Below are 24,503 nucleotides of genomic sequence, written 5' to 3' on the forward strand. Positions count from 1 at the left end.
CGGTGCTGGGGCCAATCCTGTTCAATATGTATGTAAGTGACATTGCTGAAGGGTTAGAAGGAAAAGTGTGCCTTTTTGCAGATGATACCAAGATTTGTAACAGAGTAGACACTGAAGAGGGAGTGGAGAATATGAAAAAGGATCTGCAAAAGTTAGAGGAATGGTCTAATGCCTGGCAACTAAAATTCAATGCAAAGAAATGCAGAGTAATGCATTTGGGGATTAATAATAGGAAGGAACCGTATATGCTGGGAGGAGAGAAGCTGATATGCACGGACGGGGAGAGGGACCTTGGGGTGATAGTGTCCGAAGATCTAAAGGCGAAAAAACAGTGTGACAAGGCAGTGGCTGCTGCCAGAAGGATTCTGGGCTGTATAAAGAGAGGCGTAGTCAGTAGAAGGAAGAAGGTGTTGATGCCCCTGTACAGGTCATTGGTGAGGCCCCACTTGGAGTATTGTGTTCAGTTTTGGAGACCGTATCTGGCGAAAGACGTAAGAAGACTTGAGGCAGTCCAGAGGAGGGCGACGAAAATGATAGGAGGCTTGCGCCAGAAGACGTATGAGGAGAGACTGGAAGCCCTGAATATGTATACCCTAGAGGAAAGGAGAGACAGGGGAGATATGATTCAGACGTTCAAATACTTAAAGGGTATTAACGTAGAACAAAATCTTTTCCAGAGAAAGGAAAATGGTAAAACCAGAGGACATAATTTGAGGTTGAGGGGTGGTAGATTCAGGGGCAATGTTAGGAAATTCTACTTTACGGAGAGGGTGGTGGATGCCTGGAATGCGCTCCCGAAAGAGGTGGTGGAGAGTAAAACTGTGACTGAGTTCAAAGTAGCGTGGGATGAACACAGAAGATTTAGAATCAGAAAATAATATTAAATATTGAACTAGGCCAGTTACTGGACAGACTTGTACGGTCTGTGTCTGTGTATGGCCGTTTGGTGGAGGATGGGCAGGGGAGGGCTTCAATGGCTGGGAGGGTGTAGATGGGCTGGGTAAGTCTTAACAGAGATTTCGGCAGTTGGAACCCAAGCATAGTACCGGGTAAAGCTTTGGATTCTCGCCCAGAAATAGCTAAGAAGGAAAAAAAAAAAAAAAAAAAAAATTTAAATTGAATCAGGTTGGGCAGACTGGATGGACCATTCGGGTCTTTATCTGCCGTCATCTACTATGTTACTATGTTAAATTCTTATCAAGTCATTAACAGAGTGGCTCTGGTTGTTATTACATCTTGTGAATCCTCTAGGAATCCTGTTAAATCAAATTCAGTTGAAACAAATTGATCCACTCCAGGTTCTGTCGATTATCTTTTTATTTTGTGGGATATAATAAAGATTAGAAATAGATAAAGAATCTGCATTTGGTAAAAGTAGAATTCATTTCCTGGCTTCACTAGTTCTTAGCTGCTGCTCTAAACAATTAAAACTATTCCTGAATTGAAGGCCTTCATGAATGTATTTTGCCCTTTTCTAGAGCTTTTCACTGTGTCAAAGGACAAGGCAATTCATATTCTAAATGTTGAGGATGGTAAACTGCTCAAAAGAATCTCCAAAGCTCACAGGTATGTCATACACAAAGCCAACCTTCTACCTGTCCAATAATTCTGACTTTCAATATATAGATCCAGTTCCTTGCTTCAGAGAGAGTTCTAATTATTCATACCCCATGTATTTCATGATTGTTGATTGAGAAATGGTGAAGACTCAAGGGGTCTAGGCATCTAGGTTTTCTTCCATGTGTTCATAGAAAACAATGACAGTGCTGTGGGATTTTCATACTTTAACACAAGGACAAATCAAAAATTAAAGGCAATTGTTAAATTACACGCTAACCAGAACAGAGCTAGCAAAATGCAATATATGTACTCGTACATTATAGCACTTGGCCTTTAGTTGTGTGGCAGTCACAAGGTCAGAAACATGGATGCTCCATTGCAAGATTGCACCATCGAAAAACAACATGCAGTAGTGCGCTTTCTTTAGGCAGAGGGAGTGAAACCTGAGGAAATTTACCATTTGATATTAGAAACATGATGGCAGATAAAGGCCAAATGGCCCATCTAGTTTGCCCATCCGCAATAATCATTATCTCTTTCTCTCTCCGAGAGATACCACATGCCTATCCCAGGCCCTTTTGAATTCAGACTCAGTATAGTCATAACACCATGATTCAGTGAAAGGTTTATGAGTAGGTAAAAAGGTTTATAGCGGGAAGAAAGAGGTATAACCAACGAAGGTCGTTCTGGTCATCCATCAATATCACGCACACAAGAGCACATTGACAGGCAAATGCCTTGATTAAAGAAGACAGACGGATGACGGTGTCTCAGTTGGCTACAAATTTGGATATTGACTATGGATCTGCATTTGCCATAATGCATGATGACTTGGGATACAGGAAAGATTGCACGTGATGGGTTCCCAAACAGCTTACTGATCTGCACAAGCAACAGTTGTGGAGGTTGCAACCCAGTTCCTGAAATGGTATGAAGAAGATCCAAGTATTCTGGAGAGAATTGTCACCAGCGACGAGACATGGGTGCATCACTGTGACCCAGAGAGCAAAAGACAAAGTATGATGAAGTAAAGGAAGGAGTACTCGCCTGGCATCGGGAGCAGCCAAGAAACTTCTCTGCACAAATGCAGAAGCTAGTTGAACGATACAACAAATGTGTCGTATTGCATGGGTACTATGTGGAAAAGTGATATGTAATGTAATGTAATTTATTTCTTATATACCGCTAAACTCCGTTAGGATTCTAAGCGGTTTACAGAAAAATAGACAATAGGGTGCATTAAAATTATAAGTAAAATAGGTACTTAGAAATTCCCTTACTGTCCCGAAGGCTCACAATCTAACTAAAGTACCTGGAAAAATGGCAATTAGTAGAGTAATGAAGAAATAAAATAGAGAATAGATAAGAAAAATAAGAAAATAAACAGGACTACAATGATCTAAAGGACTTTGAAAGGTTGAAAAAAGAGGGGAGATAAGAATAGATGCAGAGGGAGAACCCTTGAAGCAATAGAATTCTGGGGAAATTTAAATTAAATTTGAATGATAAAATAAAACAAAATAAGTGGTAAAACAATAAGTGAGATGAAAAAATATATCATAAACTAAAAAGAAGTGAAAATCAAATCAAAACAGTCAAAACTGAAGTCCAGCTTGAAACGGGCCCCCGAGCCAACCGTTGGTCCGATGGCCGGACTGCAGCCCTCCGTCGGCTCTCCCCTGCTGGAATGGGGGAGGAGCGAAGACAGTGTCGGGTGCCCCGCTGGAACGGGCCCCCGAGCCGACCGTTGGTCCGATGGCCGGACTGCAGCCCTCCTCCGTCGGCTCTCCCCTGCTGGAATGGGAATATGTTCAATTGCTCACAGTTCCTTCTAGTAAAGCTGTTAAATATATTCAGCCTTTACTTTTTGATTTACCCTCATATATGCCATCTACTATGTTTTGCTTTAGGTATCTTTACACTTACTCCGATCCTAATAATTTACTCTATCCATTGTTTCCAATAGGAAAAGAGAGCCGTTATGTTGTAAACTGTACTTGACTCTGGCTGTGTATAATAGCGAAACATATTGGGGCAAATTCTATAAGAAGCACCCAAAAGTTAGGCGCCGAAATAGGCACCGTTCAGCGCGATTCAAGTAAAATTGGCTGCTGTTTAGTGACTCGTGCTGAGCGGCACCTATTTTGGAGGCGCCCAAGAAATAGGCCAGCTCTAGGCACAACTGAAAGTTAACACACTAAACTGAAATTCCCTGGTGGGAAAACTTCATTAGATCATATATATCAAACACTTCCCACTTTTATGAAAAAGTGCATAGTCTAGTCTACATACAGGAGGAGGCCTCAGTAATGGAGCTTACGCGTAGCCGTATTCAATGACTGGGGTGTTCAGTGTAGTGATTTAGCTCCTTTGTCTCCAATCATTGGCCATACTCCAGTATCTCTTATTCTAAACCCCTTAATCCAACCCGTTTTATTTATACAAGGTTTCTATAACTTATTCTAATTTTTTATAAAAATTCCATAATACTATATCTTCCTTTGTTCATTTCTTTGCACTAGTTCATCTTCATGAGACTACACTAAAACTACTCTTCGTAATCTATACATATTTTCAATATGTATAGATTACGAAGAGTATGTATAGATTACGAATATGTATAGATTACGAAGAGTAGTTTTAGTGTAGTCTCATGAAGATGAACTAGTGCAAAGAAATGAACAAAGGAAGATATAGTATTATGGAATTTTTATAAAAAATTAGAATAAGTTATTAGAAACCTTGTATAAATAAAACGGGTTGGATTAAGGGCAATAAAAACGGCAATAAAACTAATCCACAAAGCGAAAAAATATGATCATGTCACACCACTAATGATTAAATCACATTGGCTTCCCATCTCCCACCGAATTAACTTTAAAATTCTATTCTTAGTATATAAAACACTAATCTTCAACGAACCACAATTTATGTCAAGAATGATTATCCCATATAATGCTCCACGCTCTCTACGATCATCTTCCTCAAACCTACTTACAATTCCCTCCTTGAAAATCATCGGCACAAGAAGAAATGATATATTTTCCGTTATGGCCCCTAAATTATGGAATTCTCTGCCAAGTTATATTAGAAATGAAAAAGATCTTTTATCTTTTAAAAAAATTTTAAAAACCTTTTTGTTTCAAGACGCCTTTGATGTGTAATTCTGCATTTTTTAGACCCCTTACATCCTGTCACGATTTTCAAACTCATTAATCCCCTTCCCTCCATATTGTATTTTTCCCTTTATGTAAATTTCAACAAAAAACGAAATTGTAACTTTTCCCCCCTCTCCTCCTCATTCATGTTTGTCCCTACTTCAATTGCTAAAATGTTAATTGATCCATGTAGTTTGTTTTGTGATTGTACGTGAGACCACTATCTAGTGGCTTTTAAATTGTACATCGCTTAGAAAATTTGTATAAGCGATTCATCAAACGTTAATAAAACTTGAAACTTGAATAAGAGATACTGGAGTATGGCCAATGATTGGAGACAAAGGAGCTAAATCACTACGCTGAACACCCCAGTCATTGAATACGGCTACGCGTAAGCTCCATTACTGAGGCCTCCTCCTGTATGTAGACTAGACTATGCACTTTTTCATAAAAGTGGGAAGTGTTTGATATATAACAACTAAAAGTTAGGCAGCCATGCGAGTGCTTAAGCACGCTTAAGAGCAGCGATTCTGTAACAGTCACGCCTAAAATGCATAGCGCCTATTTTTTGAAGGGTGCCTAAATTTTTAGAGGCGCCTTGTTACAGAATCGCTCTTTCTTGATAGACGCTTAAGTTTCAATTATTGCTAATTAAAAAGCTTTATTGAGCTTGTTTCATTTAGATAGGCACTTATCTAGGTGGACACCTCCAAATTAGGCGCCAGTTTCAGAATTTGGGCCATTGTGTATTCATTTTATTATTATTATTATTATCTGAGTTACTATCTTCTGCTATAAAGATGTATAACAGAAGTACTGCTCATTCTTTTACCAAACATATCTCCCCCTATTGTCCAGTGATAGATTTTTGTGTCTTGGGCTCTCTGTAGTGCTGCCCTAAACAAATTGCTGCTGATAGATGAGAACCTGATCGCTACAGGTGATGACAGTGGGGTGCTGAAGGTGTGGGATCTCCGCAGAGATGTTGCTTTCCTAGAGATGAAGAACCACGACGATTACATAAGCGACATGCTCATTGACAAAAACAAAAAAATGCTTCTCACTACCAGGTAGTTTTTTTTCTTTTTTTTTAATTTTTATTTATAGATTTTTACATTCTTACAATATTTGAATTGTACATATTATATTCAATTAATATATGAAATTGTGATTACAAATAATTCATCTTATCATATAAAATATAACCCTCCCCTTTTTTCATTTCTTATTTTCATATAATATACATTCCCCTCCCCATTCTAATATAACTATTACTAATGTGCTATGAAATCTGATCATTGGAATAACGAGTCAATGGTTCCCAAATTTTCTTAAAATTATGAATATTTCCCTGTTTTAATGCTATTGTTTTTTCCATTTTGTATATATGACAGACTGAATTCCACCAAAATGTATAGTTTAATTTGGTATAATCCTTCCAATTTTGAGTTATTTGTTGCATGGCGACCCCTGTCAATATTAATAATAGTTTGTTATTGTTTGCTGAAATCGGACTCTGAGTTCTCATTGCTGTACCAAATAATATTGTATCATATGAGAGTCCTACATGATTTTGTAATAATTCATTAATTTGGGGCCAAATTAATTTCCAAAATGCATTTACACAGGGACAATAAAAAATTAAGTGATCTAACGTCCCAACTTCTACTCTACAATGCCAGCATCTATTAGATCTAGTGCTATCTATCTTTTGTAAGCGCGTAGGGGTCCATAAAACTCTATGTAATAAAAACATCCAAGTTTGACTCATAGATGCTGATTCTGTAGATCTTAATCTTCAGGACCAAAATCGTGGCCATTGAGACTCAGAAATTGTCTGACCAATCTCAATACTCCACAGGTAGTTTCTTTTCATATAAACTGAATCATTCTGTCTGCGGTTATTGCAGCTGACAATAGAGACTTGCTCACACAGGTCTTTTACCTTCTGGTATTCTCCACATGGCTCTGGTTGGTTTATGGGAGACAACAACAGAGCAACTCATGTCTTCATGTCATTCCATTTGTCTCCTCTTGTCATTTGTTGCTCTGATTTTTGCAGTGGTGATGGAACCATGGGAGTCTTCAATATCAAGAGACGTCGTTTTGAGCTCCTATCAGAATACCAGAATGGGGACCTGACATCCATCAGTTTAATGAAGGTAACGTTTTTAGAAACTTTGATTATCCCAGGACAAGCAGGCAGCATATTCTCAACATATGAATGACATCATCCTCGGAGCCCCGATGCGGACAGCTTCACAAGCAGACTTGCTTGAAGAACTTTTAGAAAGTTTGTGACTGCCACACCGCGCGATTGCCTTCCTGCCCAACGTAGGGCGTGCGTCTACTCAGCTCTTTTTCTGTGGAGCCAAGAAGCTCTGCGTGAGAGTAGATCTAACCCGTGCCTTCTCTTCACCACAGTTCATGTAATTCTTTTATTTACAGGGTCGCTGTGTTGCGTGTGAATTTAAAAAAAGTTTAATTTTTTCAGTCGTGTCACGGCGGGACCTTGTCTGCGGCCTCAGCCTGCAGGCTTCGATTTCGCCATGGCTGTGTTTCATTCGATGTCCCGGCCGGTCACAGGATCAAGTTTCAAGTTTATTAAAAAAAAATTTAATCCGCTTAATCAAATTTCTAAGCGGTGTACAATATAAAATTTACATAAAAATAGATTAAAATGCAGGGGTACTAGATAAAACCAAAACATCTTAATAAAACAGATAAGACAAATGGACTTACTTCAAACAATAGGAAAGAAAGGAAAGGACTACAATCGTAAAAGAGAAAGTGAAACAAAAAAGGAAAATACAATAGGTTAGGGTAAAAAGCGATAAAATTTGTTTGTTTGGTTGTTTGTTTTGTCCTTAAGAGGACAGTTATTGTCCAAAGGCATCCTGGAACAAAAATGTTTTAAATTTTGATTTGAATTGTTTTATTTCGGATTCACTGCGCAAATGATTGGGCAGTGAATTCCAGAGAGTAGGGGCAGTGACAGCAAAGTTATTGGAACGCAACGTGTTGATTAATTTTAAAGACGGTATGACGAGAAGATTTTGTGATTCAGAAGTGTAGCCGGTGTCAGCGGGTCCCATAAGCCGGTGTTACTGACCCACATAAGTGGTGTGTACAGTGTTTAGGACGTAACCATCGTCCGGAGTCATGCACCCGATGTGCTACACTTCAGAATCGAGCTCTTAAATGTCAAGTTTAGATTGAAAAAATATTCGGGGAATGGATTTTTCTTCAACTAAAGCCTCGACCTCAATTGCGGCCTCGACCTCGACTTTGTTGAATTCTTCTGTGGGGCCCAAAGCTTCATCCTTGACCTCGACCTCATTAAAACCTTCCTCAATGGGGAAGTCCTCATTAGAGAATGACACGGGGAAAAAATCTGTCCCCGTCACTGCACCGTCCCCGGCCCACCATCCTCTGCACCGCCCCGTCACCGCCGTTCCCTTCACCGCCCCGTCACCGTCACCGCCATCCCTTTCACCGCCCCGTCACCGCCACTGCCATCCCATTCACCGCCCTGTCACCGTCCCTGTCTAGCACCCATCTTCTTCCCTCCGCTCCCCCATAGTCTGGCATCTGTCTTCTTCCCTTCCAGCGTCTTCTCCCCACTCTGCCTTCCACATTTCCTTTCAGGGTCTGTTCCTCTCTACCCTCTTTCAAAGTCTGTTCTATTCCTTTCCACCACCACCCTTCCCTCCCTCCTTTACCATCTGTTTCTTTCTACCACCCTTCTTTCATATCTTCTATCAGTCCCCCCACCATCACTAGCAGTCTCTCTTCTCCCTTACCATGAGCAAATAGAACTTCTGAAAATTGTATTGCTGAGGCATTATTTCTAGTACGCCTTTTTTTCCAGATGGATAATGACATCAATTTTATAATTCTTACTGTCTGCTCTGATTTCATTCACAATTTGGTTTGTGTTTTGTACCTGAGGATTCCATGAGGCATTTAACCTTTTCCTGTCTCTTCTGTGATTTCCAGTTGATTCCTTCAATAATGGAGTCTCAAGGCAGTAGCAGTTTTCTATTTTGGGCTCTTTTGACATTGTTTAAGGGATTTCTTGTACATTTGGTGCTGGTCTTCTTTGATGAGGTCACTTCAGAATCTATTTCCAAGGAAGAGAAACTTTTTCCCTTTCACCCCCTCCTTCCTTGTGTGAGCCGGAACACGCGGTCCCCGCAAGCAAGTAATTTTATATCATTTTCATTCTATTCATTCATAGAAATTAAAGTCTAGATAATGCCAGTCACATAACAAAACATGATTTTACAAAAATAATTCCCTGCACAGTCAAGCAAGGATTACTAGATGTCTTTCAGCAGCTCCCCTCCCTCCCTCCCCCTTACCTTTGTGGCCAAGTCAAAATGATCTACCAACAATAAAATTTTAAAAACACAAAGCACGCTGTACGCAGAGAAAATGTTAATTATCATTTATATTCCGCGGGTTTTCAAAGAGGTCAAGGCAGATGACTTTATGCAATGTCACCTCAGTAACAACTATACAAAAATAGACAAATATTCCCCCTCCCTTTTTACTAAACTGCGATAGCGGTTTTTAGCGCAGGGAGCTGCGCTGAATGCCCCACGCTGCTCTCGACGCTCATAGGCTCCCTGCGCTAAAAACCGCTATTGTGGTTTAGTAAAAGGGGGCCATAGTGCAAAATATAGACAGCAGATATAAATTCTCAAAACGGACACATTTTGATCACTAAGTTGAAAATAAAATCATTTTTCTTACCTTTTCATGAGTCTCTGGTCCTTCTTCTGATCCTTCTTCTTTCTTCTCCTGCCCCCCCTCTTTCTTTCTCTCTCCCCCTGGCTCCCCTCTTTATTTCTGCCTTTCTTTCTCTCTCCCCCTGGCCCCCCTCTTTATTTCTGCCTTTCTTTCTCTCTCCCCCTGACCTCCCTCTTTATTTCTCTCTCCCCCTGGCCCTCCTCTTTCTTTCTGCCTTTCTTTCTCTCCCCCTTGACCCCCTCTTTATTTCTGCCTTTCTTTCTCTCTCCCTCTGGCCCCCCTCTTTATTTCTGCCTTTCTTTCTCTCTCCCCTTGGTCCCCCTCTTTCTTTCTGCCTTTCTTTCTCTCTCCCCCGACCCCTCTTTATTTCTGCCTTTCTTTCTCTCTCCCCCTAGCCCCCACAAAGCCATCGTGCCAATTTCTCCACTTCCACAATTCTTTCCTTACCCTCACCCCCAAGCCAGCAGCCGATTTCTCCCTGCTCCTTCCCCGATGTCCTGATGTCCTGAACTTCATCGGGCAGCAGCAGCATTCACAATTCACTGCTGTTGCCCGCTTCAGGCCTTCCTCTCTGTCGGGTCCTGTCTTCATGAAAACAGGAAGTAGGCAGGACCCGGCAGAGAACAAGGCCTGAAGCCGGCAACAGCAGCGAATTGTAAACGCTGCTGCTGCCCGAAGAAGGTAATGGAGCACCGAGGCAGACTGCTTCTCCCCCCTCCCAGCCGAACCCCCGCTGACCCTCCTATCTCCCCCCCCCCCGTGAACCTTTCCAACCCTCCCAGTGAGAGCAGCAAACCTCCTTCGCGGCTTTCTCCTCCCTCTGCCGCGTCACTGATGACGTCATCAGTGATGCGGCAGAGGGAGGAGACATCAGTGACGCGGCAGAGGGAGGAGAAAGCCGACGCTACTGGAGGGAGGTTTGCTGCTTTCGCTGGGAGGGTCGGAAAGGTTCACTTGGGGGGGGAGAGATAGGAGGGTCAGCGGGGGTTCGGCTGGGAGGGGGGAGAAGCGGTCTGCCTCGGTGCTCCAAGGCCTGGCGCCATTACCTTTTTTGCCCCTCCCGCCCCCCCCCCCCCCTTGGTATGCTACTGCTCTCCAGCTCTCCTTAGTTTGCCGGTTTTCTTTTTCGGCGACCGGCACGCTTTCAAAGAGCCGCGCACGCGTGGCTGCTCAAAGTTCAATCTTCTGCTCTGCTGCAACTTCCTGTTTCCGGTTGGGACAGAGCAGAAGATTGAATATTGGGTAGCCGCGCGTGCGCGGCTCTTTTGAAAGCGTTCCGGTCGCCGAAAAAGAAAGCCGGCAAACTAAGGTGAGGTGGAGAGAGGAAGCTGGTTAAACGATCGAGCCGACGTGCGGGTGGGCGGGTGGGGGCTGCGGGGACCGCACGATCCTTTATGCCTCACTGCGGTGACAAGACCATTCACCGCTCCACGGGGCGGTGATGGCCTTGTCCCCGTCCCCGCAGAGGCTGCTAATTTTCATTCCCCGTTTTTGGCGGGTTACCTGTGGCTAAACGCAGTAGCCGCGGGTAAACCGCCACCGTGTCATTCTCTAGTCCTCATCCTCAAGAAGTCGGTTAAATCCTCTCCGGAGGGACCACTATCCTCAGTGTCTCCATCAGGTAAGCTATCCAAGCCAACCCCTCAGGAGTCACAGGGCATCCCAACAGCGACACTGGTGGACCCGGTCGCTTCGAGACTTCCCAGGAAGCGTGTCTCAAAATCGAGGCAACACTCTTCCTCGAGGTCGTCTTCCTCGGAGTCGATAGTCACACCAAATGTACCAACTCCAGTGGTCTCGGTGCCGGCTTTGCAGAATATGCTGGAAGTAATTCTGCATCAGGAGTTTGGTAACATAGTTGCCAAATTAACTCCTGCCTCAACCCTCTTTACTTCAGTCCAGCCTGGGCACTCGGCAGTAATACAAGGAGTCGAGTCCTTGAGAGCGCCGGGATCCCTCTGCAGCGCCGTGAGTAGAGCAGGGCGCGTCAGCGGTAGAGACATCGGAGGGGAAAGAGATGTCTCAAAGTCCAGTTCCTCGGTTACTCCACCCACTGGGAAAACAGCAGACTGGCCTCCGATTGTAGCATGGGATCCAGGGAGAACAGTGAACTCCCAAAAGGAGCGTTGCGCTGGGGAAGATGTCCTGGCCATCGAGGGATCTGGCCAGACACTTCCCTTCCGTTTAGTATGAGGCATAAAGGCAAACAAGGTAAAAGGAATGCAGCTTCACAGTGTTCAGTCATTAACACTGTTACCCAGTCGCCGCCATCTTGGAACCACGAGGATCGTAATGTTGGATGCTTATTAGTTAGGGTTTGTCCCGGGAGGAGGAGGAGCACTCTGTCCTCATGCTCTAGCATTATACAGGCTGTCCTCCCGCTCTAGCCTGCACGTGATACCTTCAGAAGAATCAGCAGCAACAGTCTCTGTCACTTAGGCAGTGAGCTCAGCATGTAGGACCAAAGAGTCTGTGTGCCTACGTGCTGAGCTCATTGCCTACGTGACAAAGATTGTTGCTGATGATTTGTCAGGAGCTCAGCGCGGCGCCAGATCCGGACCTGAAATTAGGTAGGCCTCGGGATAGGAACCCTGGGACCATCCCTGTGGGAGTCCCATTGACCTCGGGGAGGTTCCCCGTTCCTGTTCAGACCTCTAACACTAGTGTAAGTTGTCAACTCTGATTAGGTCCAACAAAGACCAGGCTTCCAAGTGGTATAAATTTATCCCAAAAAAGAATTATCCTTTACTGGATTCGTTTGTTGCTAAATGGAACCTTAATTTGCAGACTTCGCTTGATAAAGATTCACACCCCAAAGAACCCTGCGATCTATTTCCCAGAATTTGCTTTCCGTTCCATCCTTCAGACATATCAATACAATGCGCACAAATATTTTCTCAGTCACAGCACCCGCACTTTGGAACTCCGTTCCAAATTATTTACGGGAAGAAACTTGCCTGACCAAATTTAAATCTAAACTAAAGGCATTTCTGTTTAAGGACACTTTCGGCCTATAACCGTCCTTTTAAGGATATCACCTTGTTTTTAATTGCTATATTAACTCAGATGTTCCCAATTCTTTCGTGTTTGTCTTTTTTATTCTTGCCTATCGATAATGTAGTTCACCCATTGTTATTTTTTTCCTGTTCGTCTGTTTTGTCGTGTCTGTCATCTTGATTTTTATTAATTATCCTGTCTTGTTTTATTAATTGTATTGTATTGTATCCCCCCCCCTTTTTTTACCTAATGTACACTGTATAGAAGTCTGATTAGGCAGTTAACAAATTTTAAATAAACTTGAAACTTAAATCATTTTGGGGTGTAGTTTGGCAGCGAATTCAAGATATATTTGGATTTCTTACTGTGTTAACATACAAAATTCTTATATTGCACTCAGCTGCTTTACATTTATTTCAAAAATATAAAGGTAAATTGTTTGATACTCTTATGAGCTTAGCTATCCAACATATTCTTTTTTTTTTCCAAATCTTTATTCATTTTAATATATACATCAAGTGTACATTAAAATATGAACACAACTATTACATTATCACTTGATAATTCCATAACAATATATACCTAAAAGATTTATATCCCACCCCCATCTCATAGCTATACATGAATAATATAATTCCTATGTATATTAATCAATTAAATTATGCACATATATATTAAATTATTCTATCAGAATGGAAAAATAGCGCTGCGCTCTCCTTTTCAACATGGTAGTCCAGTATTTGTTTAACTCACAAATATGAGGAGACAGCCGCCATCAAACGGAACAATGTTCAATGTTTACAGAGGGTTTGGGTTCTTTTGGATAGCTATTGTAATTTACATTCTGTACAATTTTCAATTTAATCTTGAATTCCCAATTTGCCTTTTGTTATACTTTTGTCTGATGGGGGGATGTTATTGGGTAATTTTTGTAATGTCTGTATTGTTTAAAAATCAATAAAATACATATAAAAAAAAAGATGGACTTGAGGAAATCCACTGCTTATTCCTAGGATAAGCAGCATAAAAACTGTTTTACTGCTTGGGATCTTGCCAGGTCCTTGTGACCTGGATTGACCACTAGGAAAAAGGATACTGGACTTGATGGACCTTATCTTCTTAGAAAAGGTTTGGCATTCAGATAGGTTGTTTTTTTTCAGAGGACAGAAACATAGATAGACAGCATCAAAGGCAATTGAAGCCTGGTGGATTATGGTCCCAAAGAATGCCCGGCACTGGTGATACTTTAAAACACATTCCACCAGGGGGCAGGTAATAGTATTGTATAGCACAAGCATCTGGATCAGCCTGGAGGTACTAGAGCAGTGTTTTCCAAAAGCACCTTAGCAGAGTCAGAAGGTCGCTATGGCTGTGACCCCCATGGGATAAGCACTGGACTAAAGGATAGCAAATTAGCAGGATGCAGAGCACTAAATCAGTCTTCTCCCCTACAAATTGAGAGTCATTCAAACAGCATTCACACCCCTGCTCTTACTCTGTTTCTATGTGATGTTTCCAGCACTGTAGAAAAGAGACAATAGATCTAATATAAGTGGTCACTGGATTACTTCACTTACATTTGGAGGAATTGGGGAGGAAAGGTGGCAGCTTCATGTGGTACATTAATAATTTTGATTTGTATTCTTCCTTCCCAAATAATGGACAAGACCACTTAAAACATTTTAGAAATTCAGATACAGTGTCCTTGACCAGAAGAGCTTACAAACTCAGTTGGTGCCTGAGGCAACAGAAAATAATGTAACTTGTCCAAAGTCATAAGCTATTGGTGGGAAAAATAGGATTTGAACCCTAGTTTCTTTGGTCCCCAGCTCAATACTCTGCTCACCAGATTACTCGTATGCTTAGAAACCTTACATGATTGATGTAAATGCCTGGCCAGGTTACATGTTACTCTGTCCCAACTATATGAAAAGAAAATGATCTTCCTTCTTTGGAACAGATAAACAGTCTTGGTTTTTTCATGTGGGTAGAATAGGATTAAAAACATTTTCTATGCAGAAAAATGAATAAAAGTTATGTTCACCAAAAGGAAGGGAGATGTTTGAAATGAAATGGAGGAATAGGTTAGATAAATTTGGGAGCCTCCCCACGTTGTGGGTAAGAGTGAAGCTATCAGAAGATTGTTCATACATTAGTGCTGGGGGAAGCGAAGGCTCAGAGCTGTGGGGTCATTTTCATCTTGGAGTTGAGAAGGCAAGTGACTCCCCATTTCCAGAACAATCCCTACCCAGTGCATGTATAATACCAAGGAGTCATTCTCAGAGGGGATGAATTTGGGGAAAGAACATACTTGATAAGAAACTCCCCATCAGGTACATTAGTTAGATTGTGAGCCCACTGGGACAGATAGGGAGAAATGCTCAAGTACCTGAATAAATTCATGTAAATCGTTCTGAGCTCCCCTGGGAGAACGGTATAGAAAATTGAATGAATGAATAAATAAATTACAAGAATATAAAGATACAACCCCCAATTATACTGCATAAAAATGGAGAAAAAAAAAAGCGTAAAAACCCAGAGGGCCTGATTATATAAGTAGCACCTAGCTAAATTGTGTGTGGATTCCAAAATTTTCTAATTGGCATGATAATTGTTAATTACCAATTAAGAGTTCCGCATGGAGCTCGGCACGGTACCTACCTGAGAAGGAGAACATAAGAAGCGCCATCTCCGGATCAGACCTTCGATCCATCAAGTCCGGCGATCCGCACACGCGGAGGCCCTGCCAGGTATACACCTGGCTTATTTTATATCCAACCATATCTTTATATGCCTCTCTCAAGGAGATATGCATCTAGTTTGCTTTTGAAGCCTAGGACTGTCGATTCCGCAATAATCTCCCCTGGGAGAGTATTCCAGATGTCAACCACTCTCTGTGTGAAGCAGAACTTCCTGATATTAGTCCTGAACTTGCCCCCCCTTAGCTTCATTTCATGTCCTCTTGTCCGTGTCAAATTGGACAATGTAAATAATCTTCTCTGCTCTATTTTGTCGATTCCTTTCAGTATTTTGAAGGTCTCGATCATATCCCCACGCAGTCTCCTCTTCTCAAGGTAGAACAATCCCAGTGTTTTAAGTCTATCCTTGTATTCCAGTTTCTCCATACCCTTCACTAGTTTAGTTGCTCGTCTCTGCACCCTCTCCAGCAGTTTTATATCCTTCTTTAGGTAGGGAGACCAATGTTGGACGCAGTATTCCAAGTGGGGTCTGACCATTGCCCTATAAAGCGGCATTATAACTTTCTCCGATCTACTCGAGATTCCTTTCTTTATCATGCCCAACATTCTATTTGCCTTATTTGCCGCTGCCGCGCATTGTGCCGACGGCTTCAGGGTCCTATCTATCAGTACACCCAGATCCCTTTCCTGTTCACTTTTTCCCAGAGTTGCACCTGACATTCTGTACTCGTATTCCTTATTTTTACTGCCTAAATGCATTACCTTGCATTTCTCCACGTTGAACTTCATCTGCCATTTCTCCGCCCATTTTTCTAACCGACACAAATCGCTCTGGAGTTCCTCACTGTCCTCCTGCGATCTGATTGCCCGGCAGAGTTTTGTGTCGTCTGCAAACTTGATGATCTCACTGGATGTTCCGTTTTCCAGGTCATTGATATAAATATTAAAAAGGATCGGCCCAAGTACCGAGCCCTGGGGTACACCACTAGTCACTTTCTCCCAGTCTGAGAACTTCCCATTTATGCCTACTCTCTGCTTCCTGTTTTCCAGCCATTTGCCTATCCATCTTTGTATATCTCCCTCTATGCCATGGCTTTATAGTTTCCTGAGAAGTCTTTTGTGTGGAAGGAGGCATGGTATGATTTTAGGCACTGGTAGGCATCTGTGTTAGGCCAGGAAAACCCTGGCCTACATTACCGGCGCCTAGCGCTAAGACACCGGTTGCTGTGATTCTATAAGTGGCGTCTAGCAGCTGATTGACAACTGTGCCTAGCCGTCAAATACAAAAGCACCAGGGCAAGAATATTCTTGGTAATGGCCCCAACGTGGTGGAATGCCCTACCGAAGGAATTAAAGCTAGAAAAGGACACCGGAAAATTCAAGAAAGGGATAAAGACTGTTCTTTTCTCAGATTACTTCAAATGAAATTCTGAAGTTGACAGAGAGAGGAAGCTAGAACTTTTAAGGGATGTGCGTAAATGGGTTATGGTTAGTTGAAATGGCCAATCTTCTTAGGAGGTGTAGAAATATAATGTATTTAACTGCAATAGGAAATCTAGTTTATATGTGTATATACTTAGGACAATTAATTTGATAAATGTGTGCATATAAGTGTAAGATTTAGCCCCCCAAATGTAAGGTTTGGAGGGGTAATGTTGAGGCGGCCTTACAATCCGTCAGGTCCCGGGTTCAATACCCTCACAGAAGATTCAGTAGGGAGTAAAATCAAATGACAAGCACAGCCAGAAGTGATTACATAGAGAATATAATGTAGAAGTAAGCTTAATATTACAGAAAAGCAAGATTCATAAAGATACATCAAGCATTACAATTAATGAGAGAGAAAAGACAGTTTCCCTGCCTTAAAGAGTCCAGAGGAAAGACAGAGAAGAAGGTGATGATGTTCCAGACAGAGAGAGATGTTGCTTGGGGGGGGGGGGGGTGAGTTCTAATCTATATGTTCTAATTTATATGTTTGAGGTTTAGAATCTATTGAAGTTAAGTACCCCTATCTTTTGTAAACTGTTTGAAACAATAGTGAATAAAGTGAGTGGGGTGTGAGAGACTGGAGAAGGAGTCAAATGTAATTTCCAGTTTCACTCTGAATGGTTTCAGATTAACCTAACTAAACTAAACTAAATCTTAAGTTTGTATACCGCATCATCTCCATAAAGATAGAGCGCAGCACGATTTACAGGTAATTCAATAAATGAGGGAAGGACATAATAAGAAATTAGAGGTTATGAAGAGGATAGCTAGCTTTACATTTTCAATAGATAGCTGTATGTTTTGGAGAAAAGCCAGGTTTTCAGATGCTTTCGGAATAATTGGAATGAGCCTAGGTTCTGCAGCAGGGCAGGGAGGTTATTCCAAAGCTTAGTGAATTTGAAGAAAAGGGATTTCCCTAATTTACCTGCATAAATGATGCCTTTTAACGAGGGGAAAGATAGTTTGAGTATGTGGGCGGATCTGGTAGTGTCAGGTCTCGAAGAATTCCAGGATAGTGGAATTAGGGGAGGAAAAATGCCATGTAGGATCTTGAATGTTAGACCATGCCCCTGGACTTAAGCACCAGACATTAACACATCTTAGCTGTCTTTAGCACCTCTTTGCTGTACCAAGGTCCTTTTTTACCTTTAAGCACTGATTTAATTTAGGCTGGCTAAGGCTGTTTGCAATGACATGCTCCAAGATCAGATATGAATATGCTGAAATTGGTAAGGCCAGCAAGTTAAGGCAGGGCTGACAATAAGTAAGATGATCAATGTGCCAGTAACATAAGAAGGATGGTTGATTATGGCATAATCACGCCGGTATTAATAACTCTGTTTCATAACACCACCACAGAGCTTTGTGTATTTCAGTAGAGAGCTATATATTGTAACACCTCGCAGAAGCTCTTTGTATCTCTGCATGGAACCATCTCTACAGAAGATCATGTAGGTCAACACCTTTACAGAAGCTCTTGTAAACCGCTCTGAATTGACTCCTCAGTCATTAGTAGCAGTATAGAAGCTCTCAATAAACATAAACATTTATAAAACCGGGCCCGGGGTCTTAGACAACTCTTCCCTAGGAAAAATCACCATCATAAGTTAAAGTCCGTGAATGGAGTGGGTGTTATTTTTTCTTGTCTTTTTGAACTGTTGATGTTTCTTGTTCCTTTGTTTCTTCCAGCGTTTATTATTTTCATATATTTGAATTTTATCACAGCATGTTACCTTTGAACACATAAAAGAAAGTCCAAATTAGGATAACTCCCAAACCATATTGGGAAATGCCCTCAAAGATGTGTGTGGGGGGGGAGGGGGTAGAATTCAGAAAGAGAGCACGATGTAAGAAATATTTAAAAAGAATATGTGCTGTTTTTAAACTATAAAACTAATTATTTTTCTCTACACTGAGATTTCAGGTCATAGTTTTTCCAACAGACTTTGCAGGCAGAGCAGAATTCTGTCTACACTTTTTTCCGTCATCTGTTAAACCCCAAAGTCTGTTTACAGGTTGTAGATGGTCAGAGCTTTGATACCAATCATAAGAGGTGGAGTATCAAATAAATTAATTTATTTGTTGAGCAGGTATTCTTTGTTCTGTTTTCAGAGAGGGAAGAAAGTAGCATGTGGCTCCAGCGAGGGAACAATTTACCTCTTTAACTGGGATGGTTTTGGAGCTACCAGTGACCGCTTCGCCATAAGGGCAGAATCCATTGATTGCATGACTCCAGTCACAGAGAACATCTTATGCACAGGCTCCATGGATGGGGTGATCAGGTCAGAGCATAGCATACATATGTTCTTAATTTGTACATCTACCATTTCCTCTCTGTTTTCTTATATCTAAGAAGAATTAGGGGGTTTTCTTTTACATTTTAACAAAATCTATGATGAACTTGTTTTGTTGAGACAGTGAATGATGGTCCCCTGTTGAGCAAGTAGAATACTGAGGTGCACATTGGCTATGATTTTCCTGAACCTTTGAGGTTTAGAATAATCATTTCCTTAGCAGGTTCACAAGACCAGTCCAGAACATATGGGTTGTGTCCATCGCCCAGCAGGTGATGACAGAAAAATAACTCTGTGTGATTTGTCCCTGAATGGATACTGTTCAGCCTTAGCTACTCGGTATTCTCTGTCTCCAGAAGATGGTGACTAGTGAACTCTGCAGCTTCTGGCCTGGTTACTGAAGCACAGACAGACATGAACATGATGGAAGCTAGAACAGAAATGATATTTAAGAGGAGTCCCAGTTCTTCAGCCCTCCTCCCTTCCCTTCCCCTACAACTGTTTCCTCTATTCCCAAGTTTCCAAGTTTATTTTAACTTAATATACCACTTAGGGAAGACCATCAAAGCAGTTAATGTTCATAAAAATGTTCAGAATATGGAAAAGAAATTACAATAATAATATAGGAGAGAATTGAAAGCAGAAAGGATTAATATGTGCAAAGTTGCTTCCTCACCTGACAATATTAAAAGAGCTTCAAACTCTGCAATGTTTGTTTCAGGCTAATTTAATCTAATCTCTCATAGACCACTTAATCCCAGTAATTGGTCCAAAGGGGTTTATAGTAGTTGTGAGAAGCAGAAGCATAGCGAGGGGGGAGGGGTGCGAGGATGATTGCAGAGGTTCTCTTGGACATTTCTTCCACATGTAGGTGGGTAACTCAATGTCCTTCTGGGCATTTCTTCTGTCCTGAATGGAGTTTGATTCTGCTGCTTTGAGCTTCCATTTTTGACCCCCTTTTATCAGTGCCTTTTTGAAGACTCCCACCCTTAAGTCGTTCATCCTGATTTTTATGTTTTCATTCCAGAGCATTTTGAGCTAAGAATGTTAACTTTCTCTAGCATCCAGGGAGGGTAGAGTGCTACTGTTGAGCCATAGCTTGAGATGTCTCATTAAAGTTTACCTTTCCAAGGCAAGTATTTGCAACCCGGTCCTTGGGACATACCCAACCAGATACATTTTCAAGTTGTCCACGTCCACCATGAATGTACACTATATTGAAATCTCTCTATACATATTCATGGGGGTATCCTGAAAATCTGACTAGCTGGGTATGTCCTGAAAGCCTTCCCTAGCCTAATTCAAAAACTAATTGGATTTTGGATTTAATGACTCTCTTTGCAGACCCATGATCAAAGCAATTTACAATTTAAGAATACTAGTTACCACTTTGCGACCCCGACCTGATTCATTAACCTTACATCCAATCCGCGCATGCAAATGAGGGGGAACAGCAAAAAAAGCAGGCAGCGATTCACTAAAAAAAAAAAAAAATGAGGAACATCGACTGGGCTAGCCAATCAAAAAATAAGCGACTTCTGAGGACCAGTCGCTCAGGTCCTTTCCTACAGCCCTGCTCTCTGCCCTGACTCTCTTCTTGCCACCCTGCTCTCTGCCCTGACTCTCCTTTTGACGCCCTGCTCTCTGACACGACTCTCCTGCCCTTTCCCGCAATGCGAGCCCATGGTTTTAACCTGCGGGTTTAAAGCGGGTTAAAGCCCTGGGCTCGCGAAGTAAAAAAAATAATTCAAAAGTTCTATAAGCATACGAAGACCATCTACAGGCAAAGAAGATGGTCTGCACATGTGTCAAGATCGCTTTTCAGCGATCCGTGCGGTCGGTTGGGGGCATGATTCCGACAGCCCACATTTGCATGCGATCGAATCATGAATCGGGCAGCCGGCAACCTCACGGATCGGATCGCAAACCATCTAGAGGGAAGGCAGATGGTCTGCACATGCATCAGGATCGCACACTTGCGATCCGTGTTGGCGGATGGGGGTGTTCCTCTGATCGCCCCTGTTAGAATATTACTGGTTGGAGAATCCATCAGACCTGCCCGGATCGGACACGATCGGGTAGGTTAGTGAATCTAGCCCTTAGTCTGCCTTCCTTGTGTTATTAGGAATGCATCCTGAAAACAGACCCAGATTTGTCAGATTATTTGCTAGAAGACCACAGGAAGCATGATAACAGCAAATGCTCTCTGGCACTAAAATATTCATTTATGTACAAATTCCAATTACCATTGGTTTACTTTATAAATAATATACAGTATGTAGCATGGAAAAGTTACATTTTATAAAATCCAATGATCCAGAAGTTGCATTGTCCTAGCTCCCACCTTTTTATTCACTACTAGTTTTTTAGCCCGTTACATTAACGGGTGCTAGAATAGATGTGTAGACTTAGGCATTTCTTCCTTTCTCTCTGCCCCCTGTCTGTCTTCCCTTCTCCCTTACTTTTACCTCCCCCCTGTCTAGCAGCATCCCTTCCCTGCTCCCCCTGTCCAGCAGTAGCCCTTCTCCGTTCTTTTTACCTCCCCCCTGTTCAGTAGTACCTCTTCTCTCTTACCCGCTCACTGTCCAGCGTCGTCGGAAGACGGCCGGCGTCGGAGATTGGGGCAGGAACGCCGCACGTGTCACAAACTGCAGAAGGCTCCTACAGTGCATGCCACGGATCAGGGATCACAGCCGCATGGAGTTTCAACTACGCATGCACGCTAAGGGTTTTATTATAGAGGATTTGTTATCCTTTTATGCATGGGTGTGGAAGCGTCCTTGAATATTAATATTCACTTTCTTTACTTCACGACAGAGCCATCAATATATTACCTAACCGTGTGATTGGCAGTGTTGGGCAGCACCCAGGGGAGCCTATTGAGCAGTTAGCCAAATCCCGTGATGGACAGTTCCTGGCAAGCTGTGCCCATGATTTAAAGGTGAAGTTTTGGGACATCTCTTCACTCAACTCAATTGTAGTGGACGATTACCGGAAACGGAAGAAGAACAAGCAGCTGAAATCCCTAAGCCAAAAGGCTTTAGGAGGAGCAGAGGATTTCTTTGCAGATCTAAGAGAGGAGATGCCCGTGGATCTGAAAGAAAAGAGCCAGGATGGGGAAACTGACAGTGATGAGAGTGACTGAAAGAGTTGCCTAGTGCAGTGTGACACTAATTCTAAGACCATGAAAGCCCTGCCTGTAAGACCACCAAGAGCAAATACACGCTGGCACATTGTGGAACTGCATTGATCCTGTTGGTGCTTGGGCACCTGTGGTCACAGTCGGGGGCGTAGCCAGTCTTGCAATTTTGGATGGGTCTAGATTTAACCTGGGTGGGCTCTTCTCACCTCCACCCCTGTACGTACTTGCAATTTTTTTTAATCTACCCTTGCATCGATCACACCCTCTTTCTTCCCTTCCATCCCCTCTGTCCCTACTTCTTTCTCCCTCTCCTCTGCCCCAAATCGGCATCTGCTCCTCTGGATCCATGGCCGGGCATCTGTCTGTTTCTTTCTAAGGCTCCCCACTTTCCTGTGTGTACCTCAGAGATGCTGGTGGTAGCGATTCCTGTAGACAAGGTGCGCTGGCTCTGTAGGCTTCCTTTTACTGCCTGTGAAGAAACAGGAAGTGGGCATCAGCAAAGGTGTGAATGCAGTAGAGGGAAGCCTGCAGAGCCGGCACAGATGTCGCCAGCAGCGATTTGTAGGAGGTAGATCGGGTGGGGCTCAGGAACAGACGGACAGATGCTGAGCTGCAGATGAAGAAGAGGGAGAGAGCGGAGTGAGGCACCACCACTGAGGTGTTTTGGAGCCTCATGGGCCACTACAGTGGAAGGCCTGAGAAGAGAATAGGTAGGTGGGCCTGGGCCTACCCATGGCTACGCTACAGATCACAGTGTACCTTATTCCCACAGATTGAGGTCCCTGGACACAGTGAGAGAACCTAATCTGTTCATTCTGCATTTTCCTGGGCTCATCTCAGGGCAGGTTTTAGTTACCTGAGCACAGTTCTTCAGTTTTCTCATTGGTTTGTCCTGTTTTGTGAAGTGTTTTGATGAAATGCTGATTCAGAGACTGGTGTTAGAGCTCTGTGCTAAAGCTCTGCTTGGGATTTCCTAATGCTTTTTTTTTTATGCCTTTATCATTGTTGTTATGTACTCCTGGAAAATTCTGTGCAAAATATTTTTTAAAATTCTGCGTAGTTTTATTTGTAGTGTTGTTTGCAGTTGGGTCTAGGTTGGCAGAGGAGGAAGAATTCCCATATCATAAGACCTGAAATCCGTTCCTGCCTTTTCCCTCATCAGGCTCCAGCCTTCCCAGTACCCTTCTTCCCTCCTCCAAATGTATCTCACTTTCTCTCACATGCAATACCCCCACCTAATCTGCAAATCATTATTTAATAATTGCCTTTAAAGGCAAATAAGCTTAATAACCAAAGATGGGAGAGTATACTGGATGCGTGTGCATATGGGTCTCCTGTAGAAACAGCTGTATTTTGCTTACCCCCCCAAAAAAAATTATATCGGCACCTGGAGTTGCATTCGCATACCTTCGACCCCTGAGCTGGAACGCTTTTCTGTGCATACAGTTTTTTGAATTACCAATGTTTATGCTAAGGATAGCATTTCAACATATGCAGCTCCAGTACAGTTTTTACAGTACCCATGATTTATTGTATTTATTTATTTACTCAATTTTTAGCCCATCCTCCCAAAGGAGCTTAGAACAAGTTACTTATCATGTACTTGTTCACACAGAGGGTGGTAGATACATGGAACGCGCTACCGGAGGATGTGATAAACAGGAGCACGCTACAGGGGTTCAAAGAAGTTTTGGATAGGTACTTGGAAGACAAAGGGATTGAGGGGTACAGATAAGAGTAGAGGTAGATTATAGGGATGGGATTAGAGGTAAGTTATAAAATTAATCAGGGATCACTGTTCAGGCACTAGGCCTGATGGGCCGCCGCGGGAGCGGACCGCTGAGCAAGATGGACCTCTGGTCTGACTCAGCGGGGGCAACTTCTTATGTTCTTATGTTCTTACTCAAGCATTTTCCCTATCTGTCCTGGTGGGCTCACAATCTATCTAATTTACCTGGGGCATTAGAACATTAAATGACTTACCCAGGGTCACGAGCAGTTCAGAGTTTGAACCCACAACCTTGGGCTGCTGAGGCCGTAGCTCTAACCACTACACTACACTCTCCTTGTATTTCTCGGCATTCCAGTATTCCGCTTCAACACACCTCCCCTTTAAGCTGACCATTCTTGCCTTTTTAAAAAAAATTTTGACCCTTTCCCAAAGCCAAAAATAAGTTGAACATAAGAATTGCCGCTGCTGGATCAGACCAGTGGTCCATCATGCCCAACAGTCCACTCACGCGGTGGCCCTCTAGTCAAAGACCAGCACCCTAACTGAGACTAGCCCTATCAGTATACCCTTCTATCCCCTTTTCCAGCAGGAAATTGTCCAATCCTTTCTTAAACCCCAGTACCGTACTCTGCCCTATTATGCTCTCTTGAAGCGCATTGGCTAAGGCTTTTAACATTT

General features: G+C 42.6%; 1 protein-coding gene across 1 annotated transcript in view; it reads left to right on the plus strand.

Annotated features, from left to right (window-relative positions):
* Window positions 1–23,816, plus strand: part of WDR55 (WD repeat domain 55) — a 38,622-nt gene extending 14,806 nt beyond the window's left edge. Inside the window, exons 4-8 of the mRNA XM_033927220.1 lie at window positions 1,479–1,566; window positions 5,609–5,788; window positions 6,781–6,880; window positions 18,770–18,939; window positions 21,769–23,816. Coding sequence (XP_033783111.1) covers window positions 1,479–1,566; window positions 5,609–5,788; window positions 6,781–6,880; window positions 18,770–18,939; window positions 21,769–22,096 — 866 coding nt within the window. The 3' untranslated portion in view covers window positions 22,097–23,816. The remainder of the gene's footprint in view (window positions 1–1,478; window positions 1,567–5,608; window positions 5,789–6,780; window positions 6,881–18,769; window positions 18,940–21,768) is intronic.
* Window positions 23,817–24,503: the final 687 nt, after the last annotated feature.

This window comes from Geotrypetes seraphini, chromosome 18, assembly GCF_902459505.1.
Source record: "Geotrypetes seraphini chromosome 18, aGeoSer1.1, whole genome shotgun sequence".
Lineage (NCBI taxonomy): Eukaryota > Metazoa > Chordata > Amphibia > Gymnophiona > Dermophiidae > Geotrypetes > Geotrypetes seraphini.